Raw genomic sequence first — 27,513 nt, 5'->3', positions numbered from 1 at the left:
ATTCAGTACTGTAATTTCTACAAACCCACAAAAAGACATCCCCAAAACAGAAAGAACACATGCAGTATTCTGCTCATCTGTGCTTTGCTGGAGTGCTCTAACCTGAAGCGCAGTAAGGAGATACAAAGAGGCATAAAACCCTCTAGGCTGTTATTTGAGCCCAATCTCCTCACTAGCTGCATGACTACTGCTCACCTACTCCTCTGTCCCACAGCTCTTGACAAGATCTTCAGCTATACAGTTCCTTAAAAAATTAACACATTTGTTAAAAAATGTATAAAAAATGAATATATGTGTTTTATAAAAGATATTAAAAAAACATATAATCCTCACTAAACTCCAGAATACTACTAAGTACTCGTTATATAATTTTTCTAGTTCCGGAAGGATATTCTGTCCTTACCCTGTAGGTGTTAAAAGGCAGAACTGAACCCTTCCTGACATCAGAATGAGTGTACTTTTCAAGAGAAACAAACAGGAGCTCCTATAGCATTATGGCTTTCTGTCTAATCAACATTAATATGAGTGAGGTTGTTGCAGAAGTCATCCACTCTTCTCACACAATAGAATGAATTATCTTACTGTAAGCAGAGATGCCATAATAAAAGGAAAAGCAAGAGCCCAGAATTAACCTACTGCAAGTGAGGAACATCATCCACGTAATGCCCTCAATCAGTAACAAGAACACCTTGTGGACACACAAACCTCTGGCATGGTAGCCCCAGCAGTAACCTGGCTAGCACCAAACTGGTTACATGCAGAAAGCTACCAGTTTGACATGGTGAGTTCTTGAGCAGAGTACATCTCTTTGAAAGGTAGCTCTCCTCATTGCAAAGCCCGGCAGTCATTGCTATTTATCAGCTCTCTGAACAAAAGACTATAGTAATTCAGTCAAGAATGTTCCTCAGCCCCACCAGAAGACACTTCAGAGCATCCCTCCTATTTCATTGCCTGCAACTCCCTTTCAGTCTGGTGGCTAGGAAATTTGATTCAGACCACAGAGGTCCTTTAAGTGTTACAGAACCCAGCATCTGGGCAAGATGCTGACATTCTCACTGATACACATAAATATAACATTAAAGATGTAGTGACATCCCTTGGGCACTATTGTATACATGCAGCATGATTTGTACCTGCTGTTATTCAGTAACTCCAAAATGTTTTTCTCTCCCCTATGCCCCACAAACTTTCCTCCCTCTAAAAGAAAGCAGCATGCTGCATTAGGCTCTGCAATAGAATTAGGCTTCTTTCCTGTACGTGCAACATAGTGCCAATCTTGGAACATTTAGTGCTTTCCAGGAATCACAAAGGACATGCACACTGAAAAGCCTCTGTGGAAATACATGGGTATGATTAGGCACATTTGTCCAGGGCAACAATTTCCATGCTTCTGCCTCATGGTCTTCACCTTGCAGGAAGTCCAATAATACAAATTCAACTTTTAGACCCCCCTATCCCAAACCCCAAGGTTGAACAAACTTCAAACCAACCACAAGAATACTTATTAAAACCTGAGTTATTCAGCAGGATTAGTGTAGTCAAGCCCAGGGACGCACAGAGCAGAATGACTGGCAGAAGCAGAACTGTTGCAAGCCAGCCGCTCATCCTGCTGTGACAAGCAGCAGCTCAGAATGCATATTTCAGGCACAGGAATAGAAGCAAGTGTCCTAATTACCTCTTCTCTAAATCTTTTTCTCTGGCTGCATGGAGGTCAGAAAGAACATAGTATCAATTTGAAATGATACACAGATAGAAAGCGTATCAAACACACTGGGTGCAACAGTAGCACTGCTGATGTGCAAGGTCTGTGCAAATTTGCAAAGAGGTATTGTCACATTCTACACATAGTAGAAAGGTAGACCTCACTTATTACACAAGTTAAAATTCTGACAGCTTTCAGAGATAAACACAGAATAGAAGGCTTTATCATCCACATGCTCTCCACACCCAAGTCTACTTTCTCCAGACTGGTCTCCACATAACTTTGAATAAATAAACTGTAAGCTAACAGATCTGAACACACACTGTGACAGACTGAGTAGTTCCCCAATAAGAAACCTAATATATCTAGGTTGTTCACAGTTTTGTCTGTCTCTATGACTTAAGTGTATATTAGATATACAAGAAGCAATTTTTTTTTAAGAAAATGATTGATTTGGAACAGAGTTCCAAGCACATTTATTTTAAAAATGCCTAAGAAAACTGAACTGCACACTTATTCTTCACACTTATTGGAAGAACTCTGCTACACTAACAAATGCTTTATAGTTTATCACTACCCTACCCTGTTAGTCTGCAAGTTGCCACAATGGATAATCCATACTGTTACTTTAGAAGAAAAAAATACAAAAACCTACACCAAACATCTCCCTGTCAAATTTTTAAGAATAGGTGGAATAAATGACCTGACTATAATTTGCAGAAAGTGTGCAAAAATATTTGAAAGCTTTCCAGAAATTGCTTTTACTCAAATACCTGTATAACATTTATCAGTGCCTGTTTTAATAGGATTTTTAAAATTTTTCTTTTCTAGATGCACAGGCTTTTAACCAGCTCTAGACTGTAGTACCAAAAACAAATACTAAAACAAGAACCAGCAGATAAGCACTGTTTTATAAGAAATTGAGAAACTTTAGAACAAAGTAATGCTGAACTCTTTCTTGCCTCTTTCTTCAAAGATGTCGATCAAAACACACCCTGTTGCATATCCAAATGGCCAGGCAGCTAATTCACAGCACAGTTCTTGAAGAATCAATGTAGCTAAATAGAACAGTTTTGCTACCTGTAAAATAGTACTACGTGCCTTGACCCTTCTCTTAGGAAGGAAGCTTCACTCAAAAGGTGAAAACCTCACTCCCGGAATTCAGAGTCCAGCTTTAGCAGCTTCACTGCTACTTCAAGCACAACACAGGAAAAACACTAGTTTAAAGCAGGCAGCTCACCACACCATATGAACCTGGGATTAAACTGGCAGTCATCTTTTCTATAGACAGACTATTTTGTATACAATTAGAATTCAAAACATTTATTTAAAAAAGAATTCTCTGGCCTTCATGAGTCTCCATCATTGATAGCCACTCCCACCTTATGAAGTCAGCAGCCTAAATATACTGTATGATAAATACACTTTCACTGCTTAGGTATGATCAGACAAACAACCCATAGCAATCTCACTGATAACACGATAAAGTCACCTCATCATCACTGTCTGATGTCTCAGAGTCTGAAGATGCTGTAGGTTTGCTCACAGGTGGTTCCTTTTCTTCAGAGTCACTGCGTTTCCGTTTGGCCAATGACAGGAGCTCCTGGTGTAAAAACACACACGTTTATTTCAAAGTGTCGCAATTAGTTTTAACAATCCAGGTCAGAGCACATGCAGGTTCTCCACAATATCTGAGCACATCTCAGTAGCAAGATTATTACCACCTACTAAGGAACAAGTCTACTTATGTTTCATAAATATACATGTGCACACACAATTTTAATACTGGATGCTACGAAAGGATTTAAAAGATAACATGCTATAAGAAATAACTATTAGTACCATTACTTTCTTGGCATAAACAACATAAGACAAATTGCTTTCAGAGTCATGTCCAGATTTGTCTTACTTGGATTGGGTAATAATTCAAAACCACCCTAACTACACCATGAAGCACCAGCCCTAAAAAGCCAAATACCAGTAGATATCAGCTTCTTCTCCTAAACAACAGAGACGGCTGCAATTATACACTTTAAAGGGGAAATGCTTTAGGCATCACTTTTACATCATGGTTGATAATATTTAGTCAGTCTGTTCAATTCCTCTTCACTGCTGGTACACACCCCAGAAAGCACTTAAAGGTTTCAGACACAGAGCAGGGATCAAGCTCAAAGTCTGTGAAACTTTTTGAGAGTTGTTCTGCTCAAAAGCACTTTCACGGGCAACATGCACCCAACACAAAAAACTACATGGCTCCAATACTCTCATCATCTGCTGTTCATCACTTGTTCAGGTGACACAAGCAGTAGTATAAAACAAACATTTTTGAAGCTGTGTTACTGTCTTTGCAGTCCAGGACACAGAATCTATTCTTAGAAACATTACTCTGGGGCCGATGAGTCTTAGTTGCGTGTAGAAATACAGCCACACCACCTTCTGCAGTCTTGGGAAGTTGATGCTGGATTGGTTTCCATTAGTTTCAGAACTGGAAGATTATCTCAACAAACTGATTACAATTTACTATCTCAAATGAGAACATAAACACTGCAGAAACTGACTACCTAGTAGGTCCAGATCTAGTATGTCAAAACCGTAGTAGGTCTGCCTACTTACCAACAAAGAAACTTTTCATTAGTTCATTAGTAATGGCATTTTACCAACCATTCTCTAAAGAAGCCCTGCAACATCAATATAGCACATTTGTACAATCAAGAGATCTCTGGAAGCTCCTGAAGCTTCAGTAGTGCTTCTCTTTGGGAAGCTCTTGAAGAAGAGCACCACTTTAAAGCCATATTCCATTTTCTTTCTTTCTATACTTACTCTCTGTTTTCCAAGATACTATATTTAAGAGGCTGCTAGTCGTCGATTCAACAGCCTAGATTGCCATGGGAAGCTGTCAAACATAATCTACTCAGTATTTAACATTTAAGTCAGTATTCTCTCATCTCAAAAACATGGCTTCCCTACTACCTGATCTTCATCTTTGCACACACACACACACCTCCCTGCTGTCACAGTTTCTACCAACAGCCCAGTGGAGGGGGAAGCACCTACTACTCAGGTACAGCTGCAGATGCCTGCTGCCAGTGAGGGATGGAACAGATGCAGAACCATGTGGTTACTCCTACCACCATCACTCCAATTGTCTGACTGATGCTAGAGCTAGTCCAGCTCCCATTTTTAAGTCCTAAAACTATCAAACTGATACACTAGCAACGAGATGTTGGCAGCACTAAGGACTCTAAAGGTATGCAAGATCAACCACATCAGCTCCTGTGTATTTGTTTTAATGGAGTATCAGATCTGATTTTTCTGAAGCCCCAACCTGCAAAAGTATTTTTGTATGTTTGGGAAGGCTTTTTATTGCAATATAGCAACAGCTTCTATATTAAAAACTCTGAGGGTCCAACACATAAATTACATCAGACATGTCGGCTTCAGCATATTCAACCCACCAAACTTCTCCCGGGAGCAAGCACTGCCATACAAGCTGCAACACACTTCACCTATAATGTCTTTATTTACCACTGGAATCATGCCATCAATACCTGCTACATTAAAAAGTGAATTTTGAAAGCAGCCCGCTCCAAAGAGGGAGACACCCCCTTTGCAACCCTGACACGCTTGAACTCACACCAGACATCGCACTTATAACCCCGGGAGATGCTGTGATGACAAATAAATACTACCCCTTCTTACATCTACAGGCTGGTTTCCCATCAACAGAGCTCCCTAGCGCAGTCACCAAGATTGAGAGGGTCGCATTAAACACGCATTAACACTCCGGGAGCCTGCCTGCCCCGAGGACAGGCAGGGACCTGACACGCTGTTCTCCCGGCGTACCAAAGTAGCATGGAAAAGTTGCCCAGCCCTTTGGGCCTCTTTCCCCACTACTCGAGGTGAGAAGACCGCCGGCAGCCGGGCCTCGCTAACCCCTCCTCAGGGCCAGACCGCCCGGAGCATCGCCCCGGAGCATCCACCGCGCCTCCGTCCCGCCGGCGCCGAGCACCGGGCCCGCTGCAAGGAGCCCCCGCCGGCGCGGGCCTCCTGCCAGGGGCGGGCCGGGACCCGCCGGAGGGGCGCGGGCTCTCCTCGGGGCGCCGCGGGCCCCATCGGGCTGCGGAGGGCGAGAGCGCCGCGGGACCACCGGGCGGGAGCGAGGGAGGGATGGCGGCGCCGAGCCCCGCGCGGGCCGGCGAGCCCAGGCCCCGCGTTCGGGCCTGCCCGCGCACCTGGTCCAGGTTCTCCTCGCTGCCGCTGTCCTCGGTGTCGGAGTCGATAAGGACACGGCCTTTCCGCTTCTTCACCATGGCGGAGCCGGCGGTGCCCCCTCCCCGCCCCGGCGGCGGCGGCGGCGGCGGCGCTCGCACGGCCCGGCCCGGCCCGGCCTGACCCGCGCCGCCCGCCCGCCCGCCCGACACAAAGGGCACCGCGCATGCGCGGCTCGCGGGGCGGGGCGAGGGCGGGGCTGCCGCTGTCCCCGCGCGCTGTCCCCGCGGCCGCTCCCGCGGCGCCCGCAGATCCGCGCGGCACGGCACGCCCGGAGCGGTGCGCCACAGCCGGAGCGGTGCGCCACAGCCGGAGCGGTGCCCCACAGCCGGAGCGGTGCGCCACAGCCGGAGCGGTGCGCTGCTCGCTCCTTGGCCGGCCCGGGCGCGGCGGACCCGGCGGCGGGAAGGTGAGGCGGTGCGGGTGCCGGGGTCTGTCGGTCGCGGAGCAGGAGCGGCGAGGCGGCCGCTCTGCGGGGAGGGGGTTCGGCCGCCGCTCCCCGCCCTGGCCTCGCCTCCGCCGCCGGGCTCGGCCGTGCGGGCGGCGCCCGGGCCCGGCGCGCAGGCCGCGGCGCGAGCGGGGCCGTCACCGGCGCTGGGCTGCCAAAGCCTTGCCGAGGGACACAGACCGGGCTAAAGCAGAATGTGTTTGAATTCTCCGTTCTCTTGTTGCACTCGGGCGAAGCAATGAGGAGACAGGGCTTCTTGATTGCGTGAAGTGCACGACAGAGAATAATATTAATCCTAAGCTACTAAAATGGGAATTCTAAAAGCTACTTCAGTGTAGCTTTAGACATAATTCAATTAGAGTGTGAGATAACAGTAGTAAATTTTACAATGAGTAAAGGAAGGTGAGTGACAAATAGAGGATATAAGTGGGGTGCCTGACTCCATTCTTAAAAGCTCACAGAAGTTGAATGCATGTGACATCATTTTTGGTTTTGTTCCGTGGCATGAAAAAAAAAACAACAAAAAAAACCCCATCTAATTTTACAAGTAGGAGAAAATAGCCTCTGTACAGAGCATTAAGCAGAGTTTTCCTGAAGCCTTATTAAAAAAAAAATATTGAATTGTAGTCTTTCATGTTAAACTTTTAGGTCTTTGCAAATCTCTCTATAATCTTAACACAGGTATGTTGAGGTTGACTTGGAAGAAGAATGTGGTATGGCTGCTGCAGGACTTAGTATTTGAAAAGTCTTGTCATCTGTTTAAGATGAGGTTGTTGTGTTTGTGTGGCAGCAGCATCTGCCTTTTGTGAATTTGTGATTTTCATGCAGGAATAAAACTTTTTAGTTATATAGGTGTCATCTTTTAGAAACCTTCATGGGTTGTTTTTATTGATGTTATCGTAACACCTAAACTTACTGGTGGAAAGGATGAAGATAAATTGATTTTCTTTTCTTTTTTCAGTTTTATTTAAATTAGTTTACTTGGGTTTTCTTACTTGCATGGGGCTTTTACACCGTGAGGAGAGGGGAGAGCGTAGGGTGGAAATCAGTAAGTAAACTTAAGCTCTGAGGAAGTGACATTCCTGATATTTTTTTTTCATTCTGTTTTCCAATGACTTGGATTTTTAGCTAGTATTGATTGTAAAAGTTAAATAATTTCGCAAGCATCCTGTATGTAATTTTTGTAACCTTTTCTCTTTTTCATTAAAGGTGAAGATCAACAGTAACTACAGTAAGATAGCTCTGAATGCTAGTTTTGTTGTTAAATTGACTTTCAATCCATTAATTGCCTTACTGGATGTGAATTTTTTAAGTTACCAGTATGGCTCTGGCTGTGATGCTGCTGAATGGTGCTTCTTTCCACGGTGGGTGCTGCAGACCCAAAGTTTTGCTCTCTTCACTTGGACCTCTCCTCAACAATTCAAAATTGTACAGCAGTTACAGGAGGCCAGGGGCAGAACCTGAGAAAAAACTGTCTTGGCAGAATGCTGATTTCAGCTTTAAGAAGGCCTTTGATCACCTAAAGACTCAGCTAAGCTTGCTGAAGAAGGAAACCCAAGATTACTTAAAAGGACCTGGAGGCCATCCATTAAGTCAGCACTTGTTGGAACAAACAAGGGTGTTGTGGCAGTTTAGGAGCCAAGAAGATTTAAATAAATGGGTTATTTCCTCTGATGTGGAGATTGGAGGGAAAAGTAAAGTTTACATCAAACTGGGTAGGAATAACCAGGCTGCTCTGCTGTATGGAACCCTCAATACAGAAGTGCCTCGTGATGGGGAGACACAATACAGTGGATATTGCAGTATGAGATCCAGACCGGCAGTGGTGAGTACAGCTCTGTGTTTGCACAGCTTTTGATGCTGAATCTGAGGGTGTTTGTGGAATCCCAGTGACAGCAAGGGCCTGCTCTTTACTGCCGATCACTTTCAGGAGTACTTCGTTTTCTCTCAGACATGTAATTGCTACTGTGCCCGCTTTGACCTGGAAGGAACTTAAATTTTTTCTTGGATTTTGTTTTCCTTTCTTAGAAAAGGAATAATGCATATTTGATCATTTACTTATGTACAATAGACAGTCCTGTTTGCAGTATCCTTACAAATGAAGGATCTGGAATGAATCTTTATATCCAAAATTGGTATTATTAAAATAGACATGTTTCTAAATTTGAAGTTGGTTGAATGTGTCATAAGTAAGAATTTTCTGGGCTTTAATTTGGTCTATTCATCAGACTTGGTTAGGGCAAATGAACTCATTTTCTCACAGGAGCAGAAAACAATGCTTTGAAACGTACTTTTTAAAGGTCTGCCTCCAACTGTACATCAGAAAAAGCAAGACACAAATCTTTGATAGCTCAGAATTGAGCAAAATAGGATCAGAAATAGGTGTGCTTATTATGGATACTGCTTGTTTCATCTCTTATTTCTAAGCACCTTTAAAAGCATTTTCACACACTGGATAAAATCCTTAAATATTTAATGTGTTGTTTGTATCTTGGCACAAGTACTTAGGTAGAATAATTTCTGGGCCAGAATCTTGGGGAGCAGAGAATATGAGTAAGCAAAATCAATGGGTAAATGAGAGACATATGAACACTGATTAAAATGGTGACATTAGATCAGATGACTGGAACAACAAGTGGAGTCAAGTTAAACTCTCAGGACTGCTACTGACTTGTGCAAATGTGACTCAGAAACTTTCACTTACTAATTCTGAAGTAGTGGAATATATTAGTCCATCTTTATTTAAGTAGAAAGGCTCAAAACTGTTAAAACCATAAAATCAACTAGCTACTGGCCTTACATATTCATTATCTACTTATTCTGTTACCTGCAAGATGAGTTGGTAGAACCATAGCTGATAGGTAATCATAGTAGTCCTGTAAAATAAAGGGGAAGCATCTGAATTTTTTGCCCTAATTTTGACTTCTTGGCAATTAACCCTGCCCTCTGCCCCTCATTGCTCCAAGTGACTTCAGTATAGCTCTTTGAGGACTCTTGGATATGCCATCATGCAAATGACAGCATCAGGATTTTTCAGATCTTTGGGAAAATGCAATAAAGAATTAGACGTGCTTGCAATCTTATTATTTTACACAGTTAATGAAAAAAAAAAAAAAAGTTGGAAAACATAAAATGCTACCAGTGCTCATTAGTCTTCCATTGGGAAGTTATCAAAGGGGATAAATTATTTCACTACATCAATTTCCTGCCATCACTTCTGAATTATCTAGAATTGACCACAGAATATATTAAACTTTGTGAACTATGTAAGTGCTGATCTGTCACTACAGGATTTGTGTAATTGCCTGGTAGGGAATTCAGTCCTAGGAAGGAGGTCTGATTTCTGATAGTTACAAGATTGTGGCTTATAATGAAATTGTGAGTCCTCAGGCGGCAATATTGCAATTTGTGGTCTCTAATATAGTGCTGGAGGAAATTCAGTGAGCTCAGCAGCCAGGGTGATGACAGAGTAGCTGTGTTTATTGTGTTACAGTAAATGCTATCTGACATAATAACAAGGGCAGTGATCAAAGCAACAATGCACTATTCCTCATGATGAAAGTGTCCCTCTATTAAGGAGGAATAATTCTACTTTTCAATAATTTGTAGGGATCTTTTAACAGGAAGAAGTATTATGACTGGTCAAACTTCAACAGTCTGTATTTACGTGTCCGTGGTGATGGCAGACCTTGGATGGTAAATATTTATACAGACCCCTACTTCTCTCATCAAAAGGATGACCTCTACACCTACTTCATGTTTACGCGAGGGGGCCCGTACTGGGAGGAAATACAGGTGAGCTAATCTTTCAAACTAATGAGACCGTCTTGAGGTCCTGGCCAAAACACAGGAAGTGGAATTCTTTCAACATTCACAGTTACTTTCTATTGCTGTCCACTCAATGTTTTCATTATACAATATACATGTTCCTTTGGCTTGGGAGTTCCCAAAACTGGACTAGGGGAGAACACTGTGTCAGTTGTATTAAAGAATTGATCCACCGTGTTTCTCTGAATGCTTACTGAATGCATACTGAATTCTCTGAATGCTTACTGTTGGCTCTTATTGGAGTAATAGGATAGATACAGCAATTGAAACTTAGCAGGTGTTGCCTGGAATATTCTCTGTGGTTACCATTTTATCTGTAATACTAATGGGTGTAGGCTGTTGTAGGATTTGTTCCATGCAACAAGATTTGCTTAACTTGTAGCCTCTCTGGAATCAGTCAGACTCAAGTGTTGGGATTTGTCATTTATGACCCTTGACTCTGTGACTTCTTAAAAACAATATTTTTAAGAAGTGTGAGTTGCAACTAGAAGACCTGTAATTCTCTGACAACTATAGGGAGGTTTGCACATCCTTAGGAATTGGTGTTGAGTGCTCCACGACACCATTGTCCAGTAATGTGAGAATAGCCTGCTGTTCCACAGAGGAGGAGCCAGGAGGATTAAAGTTGGAGTATCATTGCTGGCTTGGATGTTTTCCTCTCACCCTCACCAGCCACCAGCCAGCCCTGTTTTCTTGTTTCCACTGCTTTCAAAGAAATTTTTACATTACCCTGAAGTGCTTTGCTAGAGACACTGATGTCTGAGTACAAAGTTTGCACTCTGAAATCCACAGCCTGGGTACAGATGAGCTGTCAGTATGTACCCATGGTAGACTTTGCAGTAATTTCTGGTTTATATTTTCATGTTACTGGAAGGAGGTATTCTGATGTAAAGACCACCTTCTGTGCTGCAGCCATTCATTGTGTCCTGACAGGGTAATGCTCCTGTGTGACGGCTGCGGCCACCACAGGACGGGGTGGGCCTGGAGCTGGCTGCAAGTGGCCAGTTGAAAGGGTTAATGTGCCCCATTTCTTTGTGCCACTTTTATATACCCAGCTAATGCTAATGCCAGATACAACAGTGTTATTTTACTAACACATTCTTTTCTTTTCCCTAAGTTTCTATTTTATACACTGGTGACACTAAAGTGTGATTTTGTTTGTTTTGTTCATGTCAGATTCCATTCTCCAAATTCTTTCTCTCCAGTCGGGGAAGAGTCCAGGATAACCAGCATCCTGTCTGGTTAGACAAGGCAAGTGTTCTGTAGGCTTTATTTGAAGTTTCTTTTGAAAAGGCAGTATAAGGAACACACAACTGCTCTGTAAGAAATTCAGTGTTTCCTTCAAGATGGCCTGATAAAGAAAACTTACAAATTCTGTAATGTTTGTGAATTTGAAATCGAAGGGCCTCTTCATGTTATAAGGTACTTATTATCATGTGTGGTAAACGAAAACATAAAGTTGTATACGAGCTATTTAAAAATATTTACTAGGAGTTAAAGGGACAAATCAGTACTTGATCTAAGTATCCTCCACTGAAGTTTTGTTGATGGTTATTTTATGTGTAGCATTTGACAGTAAAAATTATGCACTTGCATTGTAATTTTGCATATTTTACAGAAACCCCAAAATCAGGGAAGCAGTGTGAAGGTAGTTTAAGAAATCTTAATAAAATGTCTTTGTCACACACAAATATTTGGAGTAGGAAGGGGCCCACAAAGACCATCAAGTCCAACTCTTAAATGAATGGTCCTCATGGTACTAATGTATGTTTTCCTAGGAGCCTGGAAAGGCAGAAAATAATTGTTAAATAGGAATAAAAAAAGGCAGGAAACAGTCAGTGTATCTAGGGCTTGCAAAGGAATTGATTCTTCAGAGCAGAGAGTTTAGGTGACTCCCATACATTATCTGTAACAATGTGATTTGGAAAAAAGGAGCTTTAAAAACTCTCTGGACTCTAAAAGCCATGGGGCTGTTTGTAGGCTTGCTGCTGGGGAAGGAACAGCACTGAAAGCATTTAGAATGATCTGGAGGAGTGTTAGTGCATTTATCTAGCTTTGTTTGTTATTTATTTAGCATATATTTGCAATATAGATTTAGATTCCAACCATATTTATTAATCTGACACATCCTAGACATTATTTTCCCAAACTTACAGCAGTCCTTAAAATCATGGGCTCTGCTCAGACCTGCCCTTTCAGCAGAGCTTTAGGGCAGCTGAGTTTATGAGATGGCCTGCACTGGTGCCTGGACTGAGCTGTTAATGATGGAGGTGTTCTGTAACACATGAGAGGTGAGGGAGCATTCAGGCAAGCCACAGTCTAATAGAAAGCACACATGAGCCACACAGATTTGTTCTTATATTTAAGAACATTAATTGGAAAGCAGTGGGTAAGAACCTCATTTTACTATTAAGCTCAGTAATTAAGTTTCATCCCAGCTTAAAATTAAGTCCTAAAATGTCTGGTTTGGTGTTTTCACAGAGTAGATGGTGTATCTCTATCTAGAATGATCCCTTCCATCCTTAATTACATTTTTGTTTTTCCTATTAATGAAAGAATACTGATTTTATGAAAATGTGTTTAGAAATCCAGTTGTTATGAAAGTGGCCGTATACAAAGCATGAAGGATAAAAGTAACTGTTGCTGTAGGCTTGGGCCATTTTAAATCAAGGCTTTATTAACACAGTGGTAGGAAGACAAATGTGGAGTCATTTCCCACTGGGGTCTGTATTCAAAATGGGGTAGTGAAGTGTTCAAGCCTTAAGAAATGCTGCTGCATTTTGAACAAATACCAGTTTAAAAAAGATGGTTGTGATTGGTGTGTAAAATATGGAATTGGGAGATACAACTGAGTTTGATTGTAATATTATAAATACTGTTCTACCCTCTGTGTCTTTTAATTAGATTAGAACCCTTGGATTCACCATTGGAGATAAAGTAGATGGTCCATTCCAGCTGGAGATCGATTTTATTGGTCTGCTAAATGACAGAGCTCATAAGGAAAAGTTTGCCTATGAAGCATATGACAAGAACACTCCAGTCTAAGTTGGACTGGTGTCCTTTGAACATTCTTCAGATATATGGTTTATTTTTATAAAATACTTCTTAACATGTGGCTTTTAACAACTTGAAGAGCCTATGTAACATTAAAGAGATAAGTGCATGAAGTGTGATACCACTGACATCTTTAAACTCCCAAATACAGAATCCTGGAGAGACTGTACAGAGATGGATGGACTGCAATGTAGCCTGAGAGCAGTTGTGATGTTCCTACAAAGTAGTAACTCTTCTTGGCTTCTGTCCTGACCTTTACTGAAATAAAAGTATTTCATGAGTTTGTTGTTCTTTTTTTGTCCAACACTTCCATTTTCTATATTATGTGGTTAGTTGACAGTTGTAAAACACTTGCATCTGCTAGTTTTAAACTGAAAAAGCTATGAGAATTAATATTCTGAGGACTGGTGCTTAAGTGTGACTCAGCTACAGAAATTTACAAAGAGCAGCACCAGAAGTGGAAAAAGCAGAAGTATTTTAACCTTTAACTTTGGCTCCTCTACATAGCTAAAAAAAGAAAAAGCTGCCCTGCCAAGATGGAAACCAGAGCTGTGCAGCCTGCGTGATTTTTCCTTCAGAGCTGTTGAAGGTAATCCTACAATGTTACAGAGCCAAGGTTGTTGGAAAGAAGTAATGCTCCAAAGGAGGGGTGGGAGGAAAGCTGCAGTGCTGTCTCCTACCTGAGCAGGCAGAGCTTGGCTTACTTAGCACCATTACAGGGCACAGCAGCTCCCACTTCTGCTGTGTGCAGTTAGCCTAACTCAGCTGTGGTGTAAGAATTCACAGCTTCAACTGGTGGCACAGAATCTTAATACCTCCCTGTTTCAGATAAATCAAGTTTTCAGTAATTCAAGATAACCACTCAGCACTGGCTTTGTAAAGTTTATGTTTCAGCTGTCAAATTGAAGTAATTAAAGCACTGACCTCCTCCACAGTGACTTTGTTTAAGTATACTTTAGAAGTATTAAATGTACCTGTATTTTATATTGAAGAGACCACAATGAAGCAAGCTGAAACAGGATATTGTACTATCATTTTCCTTTTACACTGAATTCAGCTGCTTATTTGTAGAAGAATGATACCAGGAAGATACCAGAGCAAACTTCTTTCGTGGAGTGGGAGGCAGGTGAGTTGGTGAGGAGCACTTGGCACAGAAAACAGCAGTAAATACAAGTGTGAACAAAAAGAGTGCCAGAGTAAGGAAGCAATTGTAGTTAGTACACTAAATGATAAAGCCAGTGATAAACAGGACATATTAAAAATATTTCCCCCCTTAAATGTATTTTAAAATTTTGCTTTTTCTTAACATTGCAACATATATTTGATGGGACACTAAATTCAGTGAAACATTTATTTGCTCAACAGATGAGATTACAACTGCTAAATTACCTTTTTACTTCCATCCCTAAAAAATCCAGACAACTTTTCTATGTATTTTTTAATGTAAAAATAACAGCTTCTTTTAAAACCAAGGTATTGAGTGTATCTCAACACAATTTTAACCTCTTTTAAGCATGTTACAGGTGAAAAGCAAGACAATTTTAACATCTGCTATTTACTATAGAAAGGAACAAAACCTTAACTCTTCAAAACATTCAGTTGGTAATTTGTAAATTCAGTTGTGACTTTTTGAAAAAGGTAGTTTACAATTATGTTATACAGTTGTTTGCCAGAGAGCTTGCCTATTTTTTCTTTTTGAAATTCCCTACTATTTCATAGGCATTCAATTAGAAATGCTGAATAATTGCTGTAACTTAGAGAATTTAAGGATTGATCTGGAGAACAGGGCAAGCAGGTACTTCCAAATCTTGTCATTTTGAACACTGTGGAATATTTTGAAGCTGCTGCTATCTAAAGCCTGTATTCTAGCACACAACAAGTGCATTCTGATGCACAAGTCTTTCCTAAGTTGCAAGGAGGCTTCTTGAGCATCTTTTTTCCACTTACATTTTCTTCTTTAACATCTTTTTGTCAAGTAAATTAGTTTAATGAAAACATTATGAAGCAACAAGAGAGTTCTAAGCCCCTGAAAGTTTAGAACTGTCATCACAATGGAGAAGTTGATCACAGAAACATTATGCTCAGGGCACGTTACAAGGTCTCATTAATTGCTTTCTGGATACCACTAACTAAAAGCAACCTGAACCATACATAGAGCACAAGCCTTTACAAGAGAGGAACAGTATTTACAGTGATGTCTTAGGTACTTCTTGTTAGTCCTAACACCCAGATAGGCCTCTACGTTTTCCGAGAGCATGAGCCTTTTTCTTTTTTCTGTCTTGCTCAAGCGTCTCACGCCTTTCTTCCCTGGAGGGAAAAAAAAAAGAGATCATGACAAGTTTGATTAAAGTAGAGACACTAACAACCAAAGGATTCTGAAGCTGATCACAGCCTAACACAAGTTTACTCAGTGTGCTGCCTCTGCCATAGGCAGAGATAAGAGTACCATTATGGACTGAACCCAAAAATTCAGGCAAATACTTCTGCTGAGACATGCAGGTCTAACACTTGAGGTAACAACATGTCAATATTGACAGCTTCTTCCAAGATGAAGGTAAATCTCCAAACTCTGGAACTGATACTGTTCATGGAAAAAAAAAAAGTCTTAACAAATTCAGAGCAGCCTTTTCTTGGCCTTCCTGAAATTGAACAGTCATTGGAAGGAAAAATGGCTTTAATACAAAAGTATTCCTTCCTAAACTACATTTAAATCCTAAGAAGGATGAATCATCATGTTATTTTAAGTAATACTATCTATAAAAAGACGAGTGGTGTACTAACCTTGTCTGAAGATGTGGCTGTTTGTAATCTTTCCTATGTGAACAGATACCACCAGACCTACTGAGAACAGCATTTTCTTTAAATTCTCCCCATGGTTTTAGTCGTCCTACAATTTAGGAGCAAAAGAGAGACTAGTTTAATAGTTTAGTAACTAATTTTGTGCTTAACTTCTTATAATGAATTTATCCTAGCTAGCCTGTTTCTTACTGGTTGTCTGGAAGATTAAATGCCTCTTTAAGCTGTATTATCGGTTTCACCAGCCCATTCCCTACAAGTAGTTCTTCTGTAAGTAGAAACAGGTGGCTGTACTTAGAAGTAACAATCACCATGCAAAGTTCAGCTTCTCACACGAGATTAAAAAAACCCACCTCATTGTGTAAGGAATATTTTGTATTTACTGTACAGGCATCTATTTGGTGGAATACAAGAATTTTTATTATTGTATTTATGGGCTTTCAGTCATAAAATCTTAATCTTCAGTAGGGATGCTCTTGAAGCATATATTATGAAGGAATTTAACATCTAACTACATAGGAACCCAGAGAGCAAGGAAAAGGGACAGGAAGAGGTTGTAAACTTTGCTCTCACTGTGTGTATCAAAGCACCCTGCAGGAGCAGCTGAGTGTAAGGGGTGTGGCCAACACAGACTGCACAGGGTCACAGTACCTTTGTGTGGCTGATACCGAAGTGGCCGAGAGAGACTTGCTTTGAGATCAAATGTCTTCTTTGCACTTGTGGGTTCTGCAGGTTGAGCTCCAAACTTGAAGGGGGTAAGAACTACAAAAGGCATCAAGACACCATAATTAGAGTAGCAAGAGCATCAATGGACACAGCAAGACCACACTACAACTATCAAGACCAAAGAGCCATTAAATGCCCCTGCTGCCACACCTAAAGATAGAATTGCACAAACAATGCAATTCTCACTTGAAATAGGAAGGGGCAAGAGTTGTAGAGTTCTGGCCCTTTAGCTATGATTATACTATGGAAGAGTGCATACAGCTCCATGTGTTTTTCTAGTCCTTCAAGGCAAATTGTGTTTCTTCTATGCCTATTTGGAACCAAGTGGTTTTCACGTTCAAGAAGAATTCTTTTGGAACAGGTCAGCTTCAGGTCAGTGTGGATCTTTGCTTGCCCCTTGAAAACATCAGTATTATTATACAGCAAACCAGGAAGCTCTGGGTTCTTGACCTGTGCAAATATCCCTGTGATGCTGAGGGTGTCAATGGCTGGACAGCAGAGCTGTGCTGCAGCAGAGATTGTTAGTAATTAAAAGACTTCTGATTTCTCTTTATTTTAATTCCTGAGTTATCAGGGTGCTGAGGCTGATAACAGGTTGTCCTAAAGCGCAGCTAGAAGCCTGATGCATGCTAATCCCACAAGGAGAACAAGACCTCTGAGGTGTCAGGAATTCCTTTCTGTGCAGATGGGGTGTCCCTGTATCTGCTTTATGAATATTTTACTATGTATTCCCTAAAGGGCTAGAAGACTTTCTATCCTCTTTTCTGTAAGTAGCTAGGTACCATACGTTTAAGTTGTGGCACCTAAACACTTTAGTCAAACCACTGGAAAACAAAGGAAACAAAGAAACTAGTGCAGTTTCTGAAGCACCAGTCATAACTTAGAGAATTAAATTAAAACCTGGGTCGATACGACATTCAGTCATTAAAAACTTGTATAGTAATTCAGTAAGACAAAAGTCTTGATCTGAAAGAGCCAAATATTCATCATCCACCTTACCCTTTGATGCAGTCAGATCATTATTTCTTGCATTTTCCTTACTGTTCTTCTGACTTAATAGTTTGCAGCTCTTTTGAGTGTCAGGTGTGCAGATCTCCGTGTATGGAGACATTCTAGATGGAGTCTTGGTAAGAGAGCGTTTGTGCTCATTATCTTTTGTAGCTTCTGAGAATCTGAAAGGTTTTAGAAATGTGCAGACAAGTTTAGTCACCTACAAGGAATGTAAGCATTGTGCCAGAATATAAAAGGTTCTGCCTTCTGTATTGTTCATTATTAATTTATTACAGGTAGAAAGATTTACTGTGTGAAAGATGCTCACATCTCACACAAGAGATGCACTAAAATACTTTGCTGGTATAACACAATGTTTCAAGCCAGAGTCAATAGCAGTAAAGTGCTATTAGAAACTACAAAGAACTGACTTTCTTGTTATTTTGAAAAGCAAATATACTTGGGTGCAATAAGCTAGTAGATGTATTCACCAACAGATATGATTTACTTTAGACTTGGATTCTGTAGTAAAGCATTGCATATTTCATTAGCTTTAAAATTCAAATTAAGAAAAACTGAAAGACAACTAACAGAATGCTAGACCTCAAAGACCTAGAAGCGGAAGAAGCTGACAATTTTGAAACACACGAATTACCTGCATACCAAGACACACACATTCCACATGTATTCCAAATGTGTATGTATACATTTTTAATGAACACCTATGATTCCTCATATATGTGTACATGCATAAAATTCAGAATCTTGCAAAAGCATATGAGAATAAGCCACGAGCTTGCAAGATTTAGAAAGACAAGGAGTAAATGTTGAAGACAGCTGGTTTTTTGGGCAAGCAGGTTTATGATGAAGTACAGCTTGCAAAGTCCACCACAGTGCAACTTCAGATGAATGGAATTTCAGAAACAAATTCTGAAAATAACGTTTTGGTTTGTAAGCTTGATTTTGACCTTTGAACAGCAGAAGACCTGCATTCCAAAGTCACATCATTATATATTATCAGACACCAATATGAGAAGTTGCATTATCTGACTTAAAAACAACAATCCCACATACACTTTAGTCAGGGAAAAAAAAAGCCCCAGCAGCCATGATCTTGGCATGCAGAAGTGGAAAAGTGAAGGTCATCAGAGACAGTAACACAACCAAGGCCTGTGAACAATTGTGTACTGTTAGCAAAGGGAGACTATCTAATCAGAACTTCAGTCACTGTGGAAGGTTTAGGAAACTGATTGAAGTCAAAATTAGTATAATAGTTAGAAATCAACAAAGAAATAGTAGATATAAAGGCTTTCATTAGAAATCCAAGCAAAAAGAACATTTATGACTAGGATACTGTAAGGACTGTCCTTTTAATTCCTTCTTTTAAAACATTTCTTGATCGAGACTTTAGGAAAATTATTAAGAAGCAAATAAAACATACTGATAACAGAAGTTCATGAAGTATTAACACTAATAGAGGATTAGATTAATGTGGAGGAATGATGACATACACATGATGTTCTAAAAGGAAATGAGATGAGGTATAATAGCAACGAGTAAGAGTTCATCCATTTAGCAATTCCTCATGACTTCTGGTGTCAGTTCCCACCTGCTAGAAATGGTCTGCTTGTAGTAGTCAACCACAAGAGGACCCCTCCTGTGACACTGAAGGGGAGGGGATGTAGAGGACAAAAGGAAGAAAACACCTAAAAATCATTGCAAGATTCACCTGGAATACTGAAGAGAATTCTGATTTTAAAAATTACAGAAAAATTAATTTGGATAAACAGAAACTATTAGGCTGCCTGGCAAAAAAGAAAACCTAACATAGTAATAGAAGAAAAATAATTTGCTTGATTTTGCATTTTTTGGCTTTAGAAAAACGAAAGCCAGGATTTGAGATTATTCTAAGAGACATAAAACTGAAGAATGGAGACAGTAACAGCACAGTGAGGCTTAAACCACCCACAAAGCCAGGCTGAAAGTTAGTAATCAAAATTAGTCTTGCATAGTTCATGTTTGGACTAATCACAGTCATTGTTGATTATTTCATGTGTATCACATCAAATGGCATGCTGGTAGCTTTGGTTCGTTCTTTTTACCTGACATTCATTTTGGATGTTGAAAGTACAGAAGGATGAAATGAAGATTTCTGGGATAAAATGCTCCGATTAGCAGCGTTCAGAGAATTGCGTGGTGAGCGCCGGAGGTTACTAGGAGTGCTGGTGGTGGAGAATCTGCCTCTTTCTGGATTTGGGCTGAATAAAAATCTTTTGCCACTGGCTTGTTTCTAAGGAAAAGCAAATTCTGAGTTACCAGATTCTGCTGAAAATTTATCTAACAAAGCAGTCAAGAAGAAGGGAAAACACACAGTGTATCAGAAGCACATGGCCTCTTCAGTTTTCTCCCTTTTTTTTTTCGCTCTTTAAAAGCATACTTTAAATGTAAGTATTTTTATTATTAAATTGACCTGACAACACATTCCTTAGAATATGGAGTGTCTTTTTCAGGTGCTCTTAAGGGATTTGATTTTCTGGTCAGCACCTGCCAATAGTAATTTGTCTGAAGTATACATTGATACAATATATGCCATTAAAAAAATAAATGTAGCATTCAGGAGTTTCATTCATTGTTACTGTTTGATATGGACCTGGCAGTGCTAGAGTAACCAGCCTGAACAACTCTATGGCCATTGCCATATTTGTTCCACATTCATTGATACATTACTGTCATTGTTTTAGGCTCTACTGCACTTTGTGAGAGGCCCTGTTAGTAGCTTTCACCCATGTGAGGGTGAAATACAAGAACTGAGAACAACACATATTGCATGTATTTTTAAGGAGAATCATATGCAGCCATGGGATGATAGTTCAAGCACAAAAGAGAAAATATTTAATTCCTGCTCTTTGAAAAATAACCTATCCCCTTGGTTAAATTTTGCAGCAATTCAAACAGTTGTAAACAAAAGTAATTGAGACAATTATTTTTACTCGGAAACAAGTCAGTTGTTGGTATCTACAGCTGTGCACTGTTAACACGTAAAACCTTGTATGGCTATATAAGTTATATACAAATAACTATACATATAGGTTATAATATCCCACTGCATGTTCACATGACCAGCTACCTACTGATCTAAAGAGACTTGGTAGGACTTTTACAGAAAGGCCCTGGAAATAAATGAATATGCCAACAATAGGTATCTTCCTGTGTTATCTCTTACCTTGACTGCACTGCAACTTTCATTCAGTTTTTTTTTCCTCTCAATGTAGTCAGCAATAGATTCCATTTTCTTGAACTGAGCCTCATGCAACTTTTTAAAGTCTAAGAAGTTCCAAAAATAAGAACATTCACAGATATAATGTGGTTCTAAGGGAAGTTAATATATAATAGGATAATTTTGTGACACCTATTGTCATGGCCTCAAGTAAGTCAATGCATCCCTCTAATTAAAGGCTGTAGACACAGCTGACCAAACAGGACCAAAAGAATCTATTTCACCAGCTACATGGCCCATTACCTGGTCATCTGGAGGATTATAGAATCATGGTCTGGGTTGGAAGGGGCCTTTGAAGATCACCTAACCCAACCACCAAATTCTACAGTTAAAGAAAACAAAAAATACTTCTACATTTGAAATTTAACACATTTTAAGAAGTGATGAACATGAGCTAATGTATAATAGTGCAGCACAACCATAGTATTTATAAAGTGAAAACTAAACAAGCAGGAATAATAGCATGTATGTGTTCCTGTTCTTTGAAAATCATGAATACAAGTATTGTATGGAGAAGTCACCAAAATGTTCAATAAACCAGTTTTTTAACACACATGTCTGTCATTTACTACTATGAATTTACAAGCTGGAATATGTACCTTGAAATGTAACATTTGGGAATATTTTTTTTTGTTTGCTTTCTAAAGAGAGGATATTCTTTTATTTGAGCAGGAATAGAAATCTGAGTTGTAAACAACTAAGCCAAGTCTCCCTTTACACAGAAAAAACACATTTCTTTCTAAAGATGGCAGGTTATCTTACTTGGTGTGGTAGCTGTCACTGCTGCTTTTGCAGACCTAGATGCACGGCCTACATGTAAAGGGATCTTCCCTCCTGCAGGATGAGCATTACCTGGTACAGCAAGATTAGAAAAAATCATTACAACTCCTGAATGATTTAAAGTAATCACAGTGATTTTAAATATTGTTCCAATGTTTGTTTCAAATCATACTTTATCTCTTCAAAGTGGGTTTAGGTTTTGAGAAATAAAACCAGCTGGAATAGGTATGTTCCAAGTCTCTCAAAAGTGTTTTAATTGATTTGTCAGTAATAATAGATCTTGACAAACCACAAGCCCATCATGAATCCAAAAGTCATATAAGGTTAGTATCTTATGACAGCAAAATACTTTTCAGGGAAAGTTCACAAGCAAACTGTGCTTGTGGCAAACAAAACTTTTAAAAAACACAGATCAAAGCCTGTGAATTTAATGTTGACACTAAAGAAGAAATAGCTTTTGACCAACCTTTCTGCTACTGCCTTATTTACATACAGAGTCCAAGTTATTTTTGTCATCTCTGTTCTCAGTAATAAGCTCATGCTCACATTTTAATGATTAATTTTATTAAGAAAAAAATCAGGTAGCAACTTTACATCAAGTTCAACATTTGCATATCAACAGCAAACACTTTTATTTCTGGTTATTCACGTCCCCGCAAAAGTAAACTTAAATGATCTCAATATATTGAAGGAAATCCTTATTGGAAACAAATAATGGCATGCAGTCAAAAAAATCAATTTGTTGATATTAAATGCAGACACCTGCTACTACAGCTATAGGAAGAGATGAGCACTGTAGCAACTGTCAGGATGAGTGATGCCCCCAAGCATCCCCCACATAACCTATTGCTTTTGTTTTTAAAAACAACCTTCATAGAAAAACAGAGATTTTTGAGTTAGTTCAAAATCATTGGTGGTCTCCCATAAGATTGTCCTCGTAAATTCTATGGAACAACGAGAATATCCATAATAAACTTATAGACTACATACACTGAGCCTAACAGAGCAAATGCAGAAGTGTATCTTAATTGACAGACCACTCAATATCATGAAATGATCAGATTAGATAGACAAATTCATTTCTTCATGTCAGCTGCATACACAAAGGGGGATAAATTAATTCATGTTTTCAGTGGCATCGTGTTTGAAGGACAAAAAACACCACCAGATGGAAAAAGTGATCCAGTGGAACACATTCAAATACTCTTAGGTAGCTCAAACAAATCATAAATGATTCTATGTTTTCCGCTAATTTTACTCCTGAAAAGCAAAATATAAAAGTGTTCACTTGTAGAAAAAGATAAATGAACCATAAGGAAGCAACTCCTCCCTTTCTTGCCACCTCTTAGAGGCCAAACAACACCTCAAAGATATTCCAAATGGCACTGATCCTTTTGGAAGTGTAAAACTCAAATACACTCAGATCTCTGAGAACTCTTTCACTAAAAACAAGAGTTCTGAAGTCAAAGTCAGCAAAATTCTTACACTGCAGAATTTGTGGAATTGTGCTACAATGTTAAACAAGTTATATAAACTCAAACCAGACCAATTTTCTTCTGGTATCCCCAAAACAAGGTACTGATCAACAGATGTGCCACAATAAAACCATTTTTTGGCTATTCTAAGTAGCACAAATCAAAGTTACTTTTATCCAATTTTCTACTTACGTTGTCCTCCCCTGCCTTTAGTAGAAGTTTTCTCTGTTTGTTTCTTCTGTCCAGCATCCATCCCCAGATTCTCAATAGCTCCCTCTTCAGTTATTTGGATTTTGTTTTGTGATACCTTTTGTCCCTTTTTGTGCTCACCCTGAGGCACTTCATTTTCTTTCGTTTCAGAATGCATCTGCAATTTAAACATACTTTGTTTAACCAGTTTGTTCCAACTGGATATAAAGAAAGGTTGTTGTTCTGAGAACAGAGACTCAGTGGAACAGATTGGGCAGAGAGGTGCACAGCCTTCACCCTCAAGGCTTTGCAGCATCAGACTGGACAAAGCCTAAAGCACTGGACTCTAACCTCATGGCTGAGACTGCTTTGACTGGGAGGCTGAGCAAGAGATTTTTTGAAGTCCAAACTGAATTAACCTGTGAAATACTTACCCTGTTACTTCACAAACTCAGATATATTAGAAAGCTTTGATCTGCATAGCTTTCACATTTTAGTATAAAATTGCCTTTATGGATTAAAGTTAATTATTTGCAAGTAAGATTAAATTTTTACTGTTGTATTTTTGCATACTGTACAATTCTCTAACACTCCTCATTTTCTCATTTCCCTCCTCTACCTCATTTAAAGTCTTTCAGACAGTTCTTAATTTACCTACTCCTTGTAATTAAAAAAAAATTCAACCTCTATCTCACCATGTAACTTTCTCTCCCTAAGTCACACAACCCACACAATAAAAAAAGTTATGAGGTTTAGACAATGGTGCAACTTCTGATATTTTTTTCTGTATCGAAAAAGCGAGAACAGCCTTATTTTAGATAAATTCTGAAACTAGTCTAAGATTCAGATTACAATGAACTAGTGAAAGCAGTCTTACACTCAGATAAAGTGTTTGGAATTGTATATTTCTTAGAGGAATTTATTTTCTTGAAGCAATGACTACCAAGTAATGTCTGTTTATTATGGGATAGCACATAAATAGACAAAAGTCAGTACTACAAAATACAAAAGACCAGTACCAGAATGCTTGCATATCAATTTTTGTACACATCTATATACACACAAACACACATATCTAAACACATACCATCTATAAATGGTGATTGAAAAGAAATCAAGTGTGCTTAAATTATGCTCAGAGGAAGGGAGGACAGCACACAAAAGCATGCAAAGCAAATCACCTGTTTCTCATCAGAAAGCACTGGGTTTTCTTCACTGCTATTAGTTTCCTCATGAGAGTTCCTCTTTTTTCTGTCCTTACCACGTCTTTTTGTAATAAAACACACTGAATCAGACATAATTTCCTCCTGATTGCTTAGTTCATCTGACTTAATGGAAGAAGATGCACTCTTTACAGGACCCTGTAGCAGAAAAAGACTATAACTGGAAGATATCTGACACAAATACGAATTAAATACTCCAGGGACAGTTTCAATTTTATTATTTAAAAAAGTATTTTACACAGAGGATAAACATGCCATGTAGCAGTATACTAATCAAGAAACTGGCACTATCCAGATTCCCCTAAGCATAAAAGCTCATTGTTTGGAGACTTTAAACACAATTCAAATGATTGGTTTACCATATTTCATTTTAATAAGACTATAAAAGCCTAATGTTTTTTATTTGAAGTCTAACTTGCATGATGCCATGACCCTCCCATATTTGTACATTTGTGGAATACTGTTCACCAGTAAAAACAGGGCTCTTTTCCTGCTTGTGAAAATTTTTCAAAAGCTGACAAGGTTTACACCAGTTCCTCAAACCTTTAAAGATTTTTAAGGGATGCACTTAAAGGCAGATTTCAGAAAAAGCAGATACCAAATTACATTAATCAAAAATATTGCCACACTCAACAAAATAATTCAGCTTACAGAAAACGTTAAAAAAGTTAAGAAAACAACACACTAAGAGACAAATAAAGGAAGTAGCACAACTGTATTGCTTTCATTACAATTGGAAGTAAATTATCGTAGATGCAAAATGCTTTCTAATTAGTATCTAGCCCCCTTCATTTAGGCATGCAAAATTAATAAAATATTTTTATATTTGGTATAGAATAGTGTCTGGAGCCAAACAAGCAAGAATTAAGGTTTGTTCAGTGGGAATTATATGTCATTGTTCACAGAGAATAGGTTTGTACTGATGCTGAAAAATATTGTTAATTTTGGCAGCTGAAAAGAAATCAGATTTAAGTCATAGAGGCCACTTGAAAACTAACATTAGCATATCTATTTCTATCAGTATGTAAGTACTTTAACCTAAGGGCACTAAGAAGAAGAAGGTATTTCTATTACAGTTCAAGTTGTGGTCAAAATCAACCTTCAGAATATGCTCTGCTCTACGAGTTACAAATTAAGGTTTTCATTTCTTAAAAGCAACGTCTGATTTATTATGTTACCATTTTTTCACTTTCTTCTTTTGTCCTTTCAAAGTGTTGCTTCAATGATTCCAGTAATTTGTCTGCCTGAAGAGAAATCAAAACGCATGAACCAAACAGTTAATTGAGTCACTGAAGAGCTGTGTAGGTACAACCCGCATCCTATGTAGTGATCCAACAAACCAGCAGAACATCTCCTGAATCCAACAGAACAAGGCATAGCTAGGACTCGTTCGAGTCAGTCAATTAGAGAAAGTGCCTAAGGCCACAGATAAACATGTAGATACTCTCCACCGAGGCACAAAGGCAATTTGCCTCGCCTAGGTTTCTCCTGCTCTATTTTCCAGGAGGTTAATTGTTCAAGGAAGGAGACAAACTGTTTTAAGCCCCACAGCGCAGCTGAACTTGAATTAAAATTGTGTCAAATTCCTGCAATTGCTTCTGTCTTGCCCGTGCTACATGCAAGGCATTCTTTTCATCCCTGGCATGCATTCAACAGTAATAGTAACAAAAAAACAATGAAAACACGCCATTGATAAGCCAGGCTATGAAAGACTCTTAAACACCTAAGTGGAAAGGTCAGCACAAAAACAATCAAAGTACCCCAAAACTAACATTTCCAGAAAAACTCTTTGTCTGTGAGGACAGGAGCTGCCTTGTCCACCCAAGCCGTGGATCCTTCTTTTAAGGCTTTACGAGCTCTGCCATTGCTGCAGGAGGAGCCCGGCCGTGCCTCACATGCACCTGTAGCTCCAGGCAGGAGCCTGGGGCATCCTTACACTTCTCACGTCTTAACCGCGACCGCCAAACACATCTCCTCCCCTAAGGTACTCCCTTGTCACTGTTCCTCCCACTCCGAGTCGTAAGGGGAAAAAAAAAACCAAACCAACCAAACAAACACAACTATCCGCACTGGGGGCGGACAGCGCGGGGTCACTGGCGTGGGGAACAGCCGGGCCAGCAGAGAAGGGAGCAGCCTCCCCTTCTCGATGCCCGGGGCACACCGAAGCCCCGCTCCCCCCCTCCCCGAGTGCTTGCCCGCCTCCCGGCCGGCAGCACAGCCCCCGGGGCGCCCCAGCGCCGCACCGCGCGGGCGGTGCCGCTGCCAGCGCCGCTCCAGACCCGGGAGGTGCGCCCTGCGAGACGGGGGACGCGTCACGCTACCGGGCACGGGGGCACCCCAGAACCCGGAGCTTCGTGGGCAGCGCTGCCTCGCAGCCGCCGCCGCCGCCTCACCCGCAGGTTGGCCCTCAGCCCGGCGGCCTTGGCGATGCGCTGGAGCTCGGCGTATTTCAGCGCCTCCAGGGGCTGCAGCGAAGCGAGCGCCATGACAGCAGCTCCGACCGGCCTGCCCGCCGCGCGCCAACCGACACGGCTCGCGCCGCCCCCGCCGTTCGAACTGGCCCGCTGCGCCAGCCCATTGGCTGGGCCGCAGGAGGGGCGTGGCCAAAGGGGGCGGAGCGCGGGAGCCGCCAATGGCGACGCGGTCCGCCGCGCGTGCTTATTTTCAAGCGCGATGAGGCGTCCCCGGCAAGGAAAGGCGCGCGCGGGGCGGCCCGCTGCCTGATAGCCGCGGGCGGCGAGGATTGACGCTCCTTC

The 27,513-nt window shown here is 40.4% G+C and overlaps 3 protein-coding genes across 5 annotated transcripts in view; 1 reads left to right on the top strand and 2 right to left on the bottom strand.

Annotated features, from left to right (window-relative positions):
* RTF1 (RTF1 homolog, Paf1/RNA polymerase II complex component) overlaps window positions 1–6,154 on the bottom strand; it is a 29,399-nt gene extending 23,245 nt beyond the window's left edge. The window contains 3 exon segments of the mRNA XM_030274317.4: window positions 3,195–3,305; window positions 5,935–6,045; window positions 6,047–6,154. Coding sequence (XP_030130177.4) covers window positions 3,195–3,305; window positions 5,935–6,045; window positions 6,047–6,139 — 315 coding nt within the window. The 5' untranslated portion in view covers window positions 6,140–6,154.
* Window positions 6,155–6,157: 3 nt separating this feature from the next.
* On the top strand, window positions 6,158–13,581 carry NDUFAF1 (NADH:ubiquinone oxidoreductase complex assembly factor 1). 3 transcript variants are annotated; one of them, NM_001245502.1, is given in 6 exon segments: window positions 6,158–6,273; window positions 6,306–6,380; window positions 7,629–8,244; window positions 10,029–10,214; window positions 11,424–11,498; window positions 13,152–13,578. In NM_001245502.1, coding segments are annotated over 4 exon segments (906 nt in total). In that variant the 5' UTR covers window positions 6,158–6,273; window positions 6,306–6,380; window positions 7,629–7,740; the 3' UTR covers window positions 13,293–13,578.
* A 1,057-nt stretch (window positions 13,582–14,638) lies between these two features.
* Window positions 14,639–27,358, bottom strand: NUSAP1 (nucleolar and spindle associated protein 1). The gene is made up of 11 exons (XM_002198968.7): window positions 27,151–27,358; window positions 25,936–26,001; window positions 24,716–24,895; window positions 23,538–23,712; window positions 21,853–21,942; window positions 21,037–21,137; window positions 19,916–20,103; window positions 17,823–17,995; window positions 16,749–16,859; window positions 16,083–16,188; window positions 14,639–15,608 (listed from the first exon to the last, which is right to left on the bottom strand). Exons 1-11 carry the CDS (start codon window positions 27,241–27,243, stop codon window positions 15,521–15,523), a joined length of 1,371 nt encoding a protein of 456 aa, XP_002199004.5. The 5' UTR covers window positions 27,244–27,358; the 3' UTR covers window positions 14,639–15,520.
* Window positions 27,359–27,513: the final 155 nt, after the last annotated feature.

This window comes from Taeniopygia guttata, chromosome 5 (assembly GCF_048771995.1).
Source record: "Taeniopygia guttata chromosome 5, bTaeGut7.mat, whole genome shotgun sequence".
Lineage (NCBI taxonomy): Eukaryota > Metazoa > Chordata > Aves > Passeriformes > Estrildidae > Taeniopygia > Taeniopygia guttata.
The sequence above is the reverse complement of the archived record's forward strand: the minus strand, read 5'-3'. Positions and strand labels throughout refer to the sequence as shown.

Coding starts and splice junctions, on each gene's coding strand:
- NUSAP1 (XM_002198968.7), bottom strand. CDS start 27,243: ATGGCGCTCGCTTCGCTGCAGCCCCTGGAGGCGCTGAAATACGCCGAG. Junction 26,002..27,150: donor GGCTGAGGGCCAACCTGCGG/GTGAGGCGGCGG, acceptor ATTTCTCTTCAG/GCAGACAAATTACTGGAATC. Junction 23,713..24,715: donor TGCTTTCTGATGAGAAACAG/GTGATTTGCTTT, acceptor TTTAAATTGCAG/ATGCATTCTGAAACGAAAGA.
- NDUFAF1 (XM_072929337.1), top strand. CDS start 7,741: ATGGCTCTGGCTGTGATGCTGCTGAATGGTGCTTCTTTCCACGGTGGG. Junction 8,245..10,028: donor TGAGATCCAGACCGGCAGTG/GTGAGTACAGCT, acceptor AATAATTTGTAG/GGATCTTTTAACAGGAAGAA. Junction 11,499..13,151: donor ATCCTGTCTGGTTAGACAAG/GCAAGTGTTCTG, acceptor TCTTTTAATTAG/ATTAGAACCCTTGGATTCAC.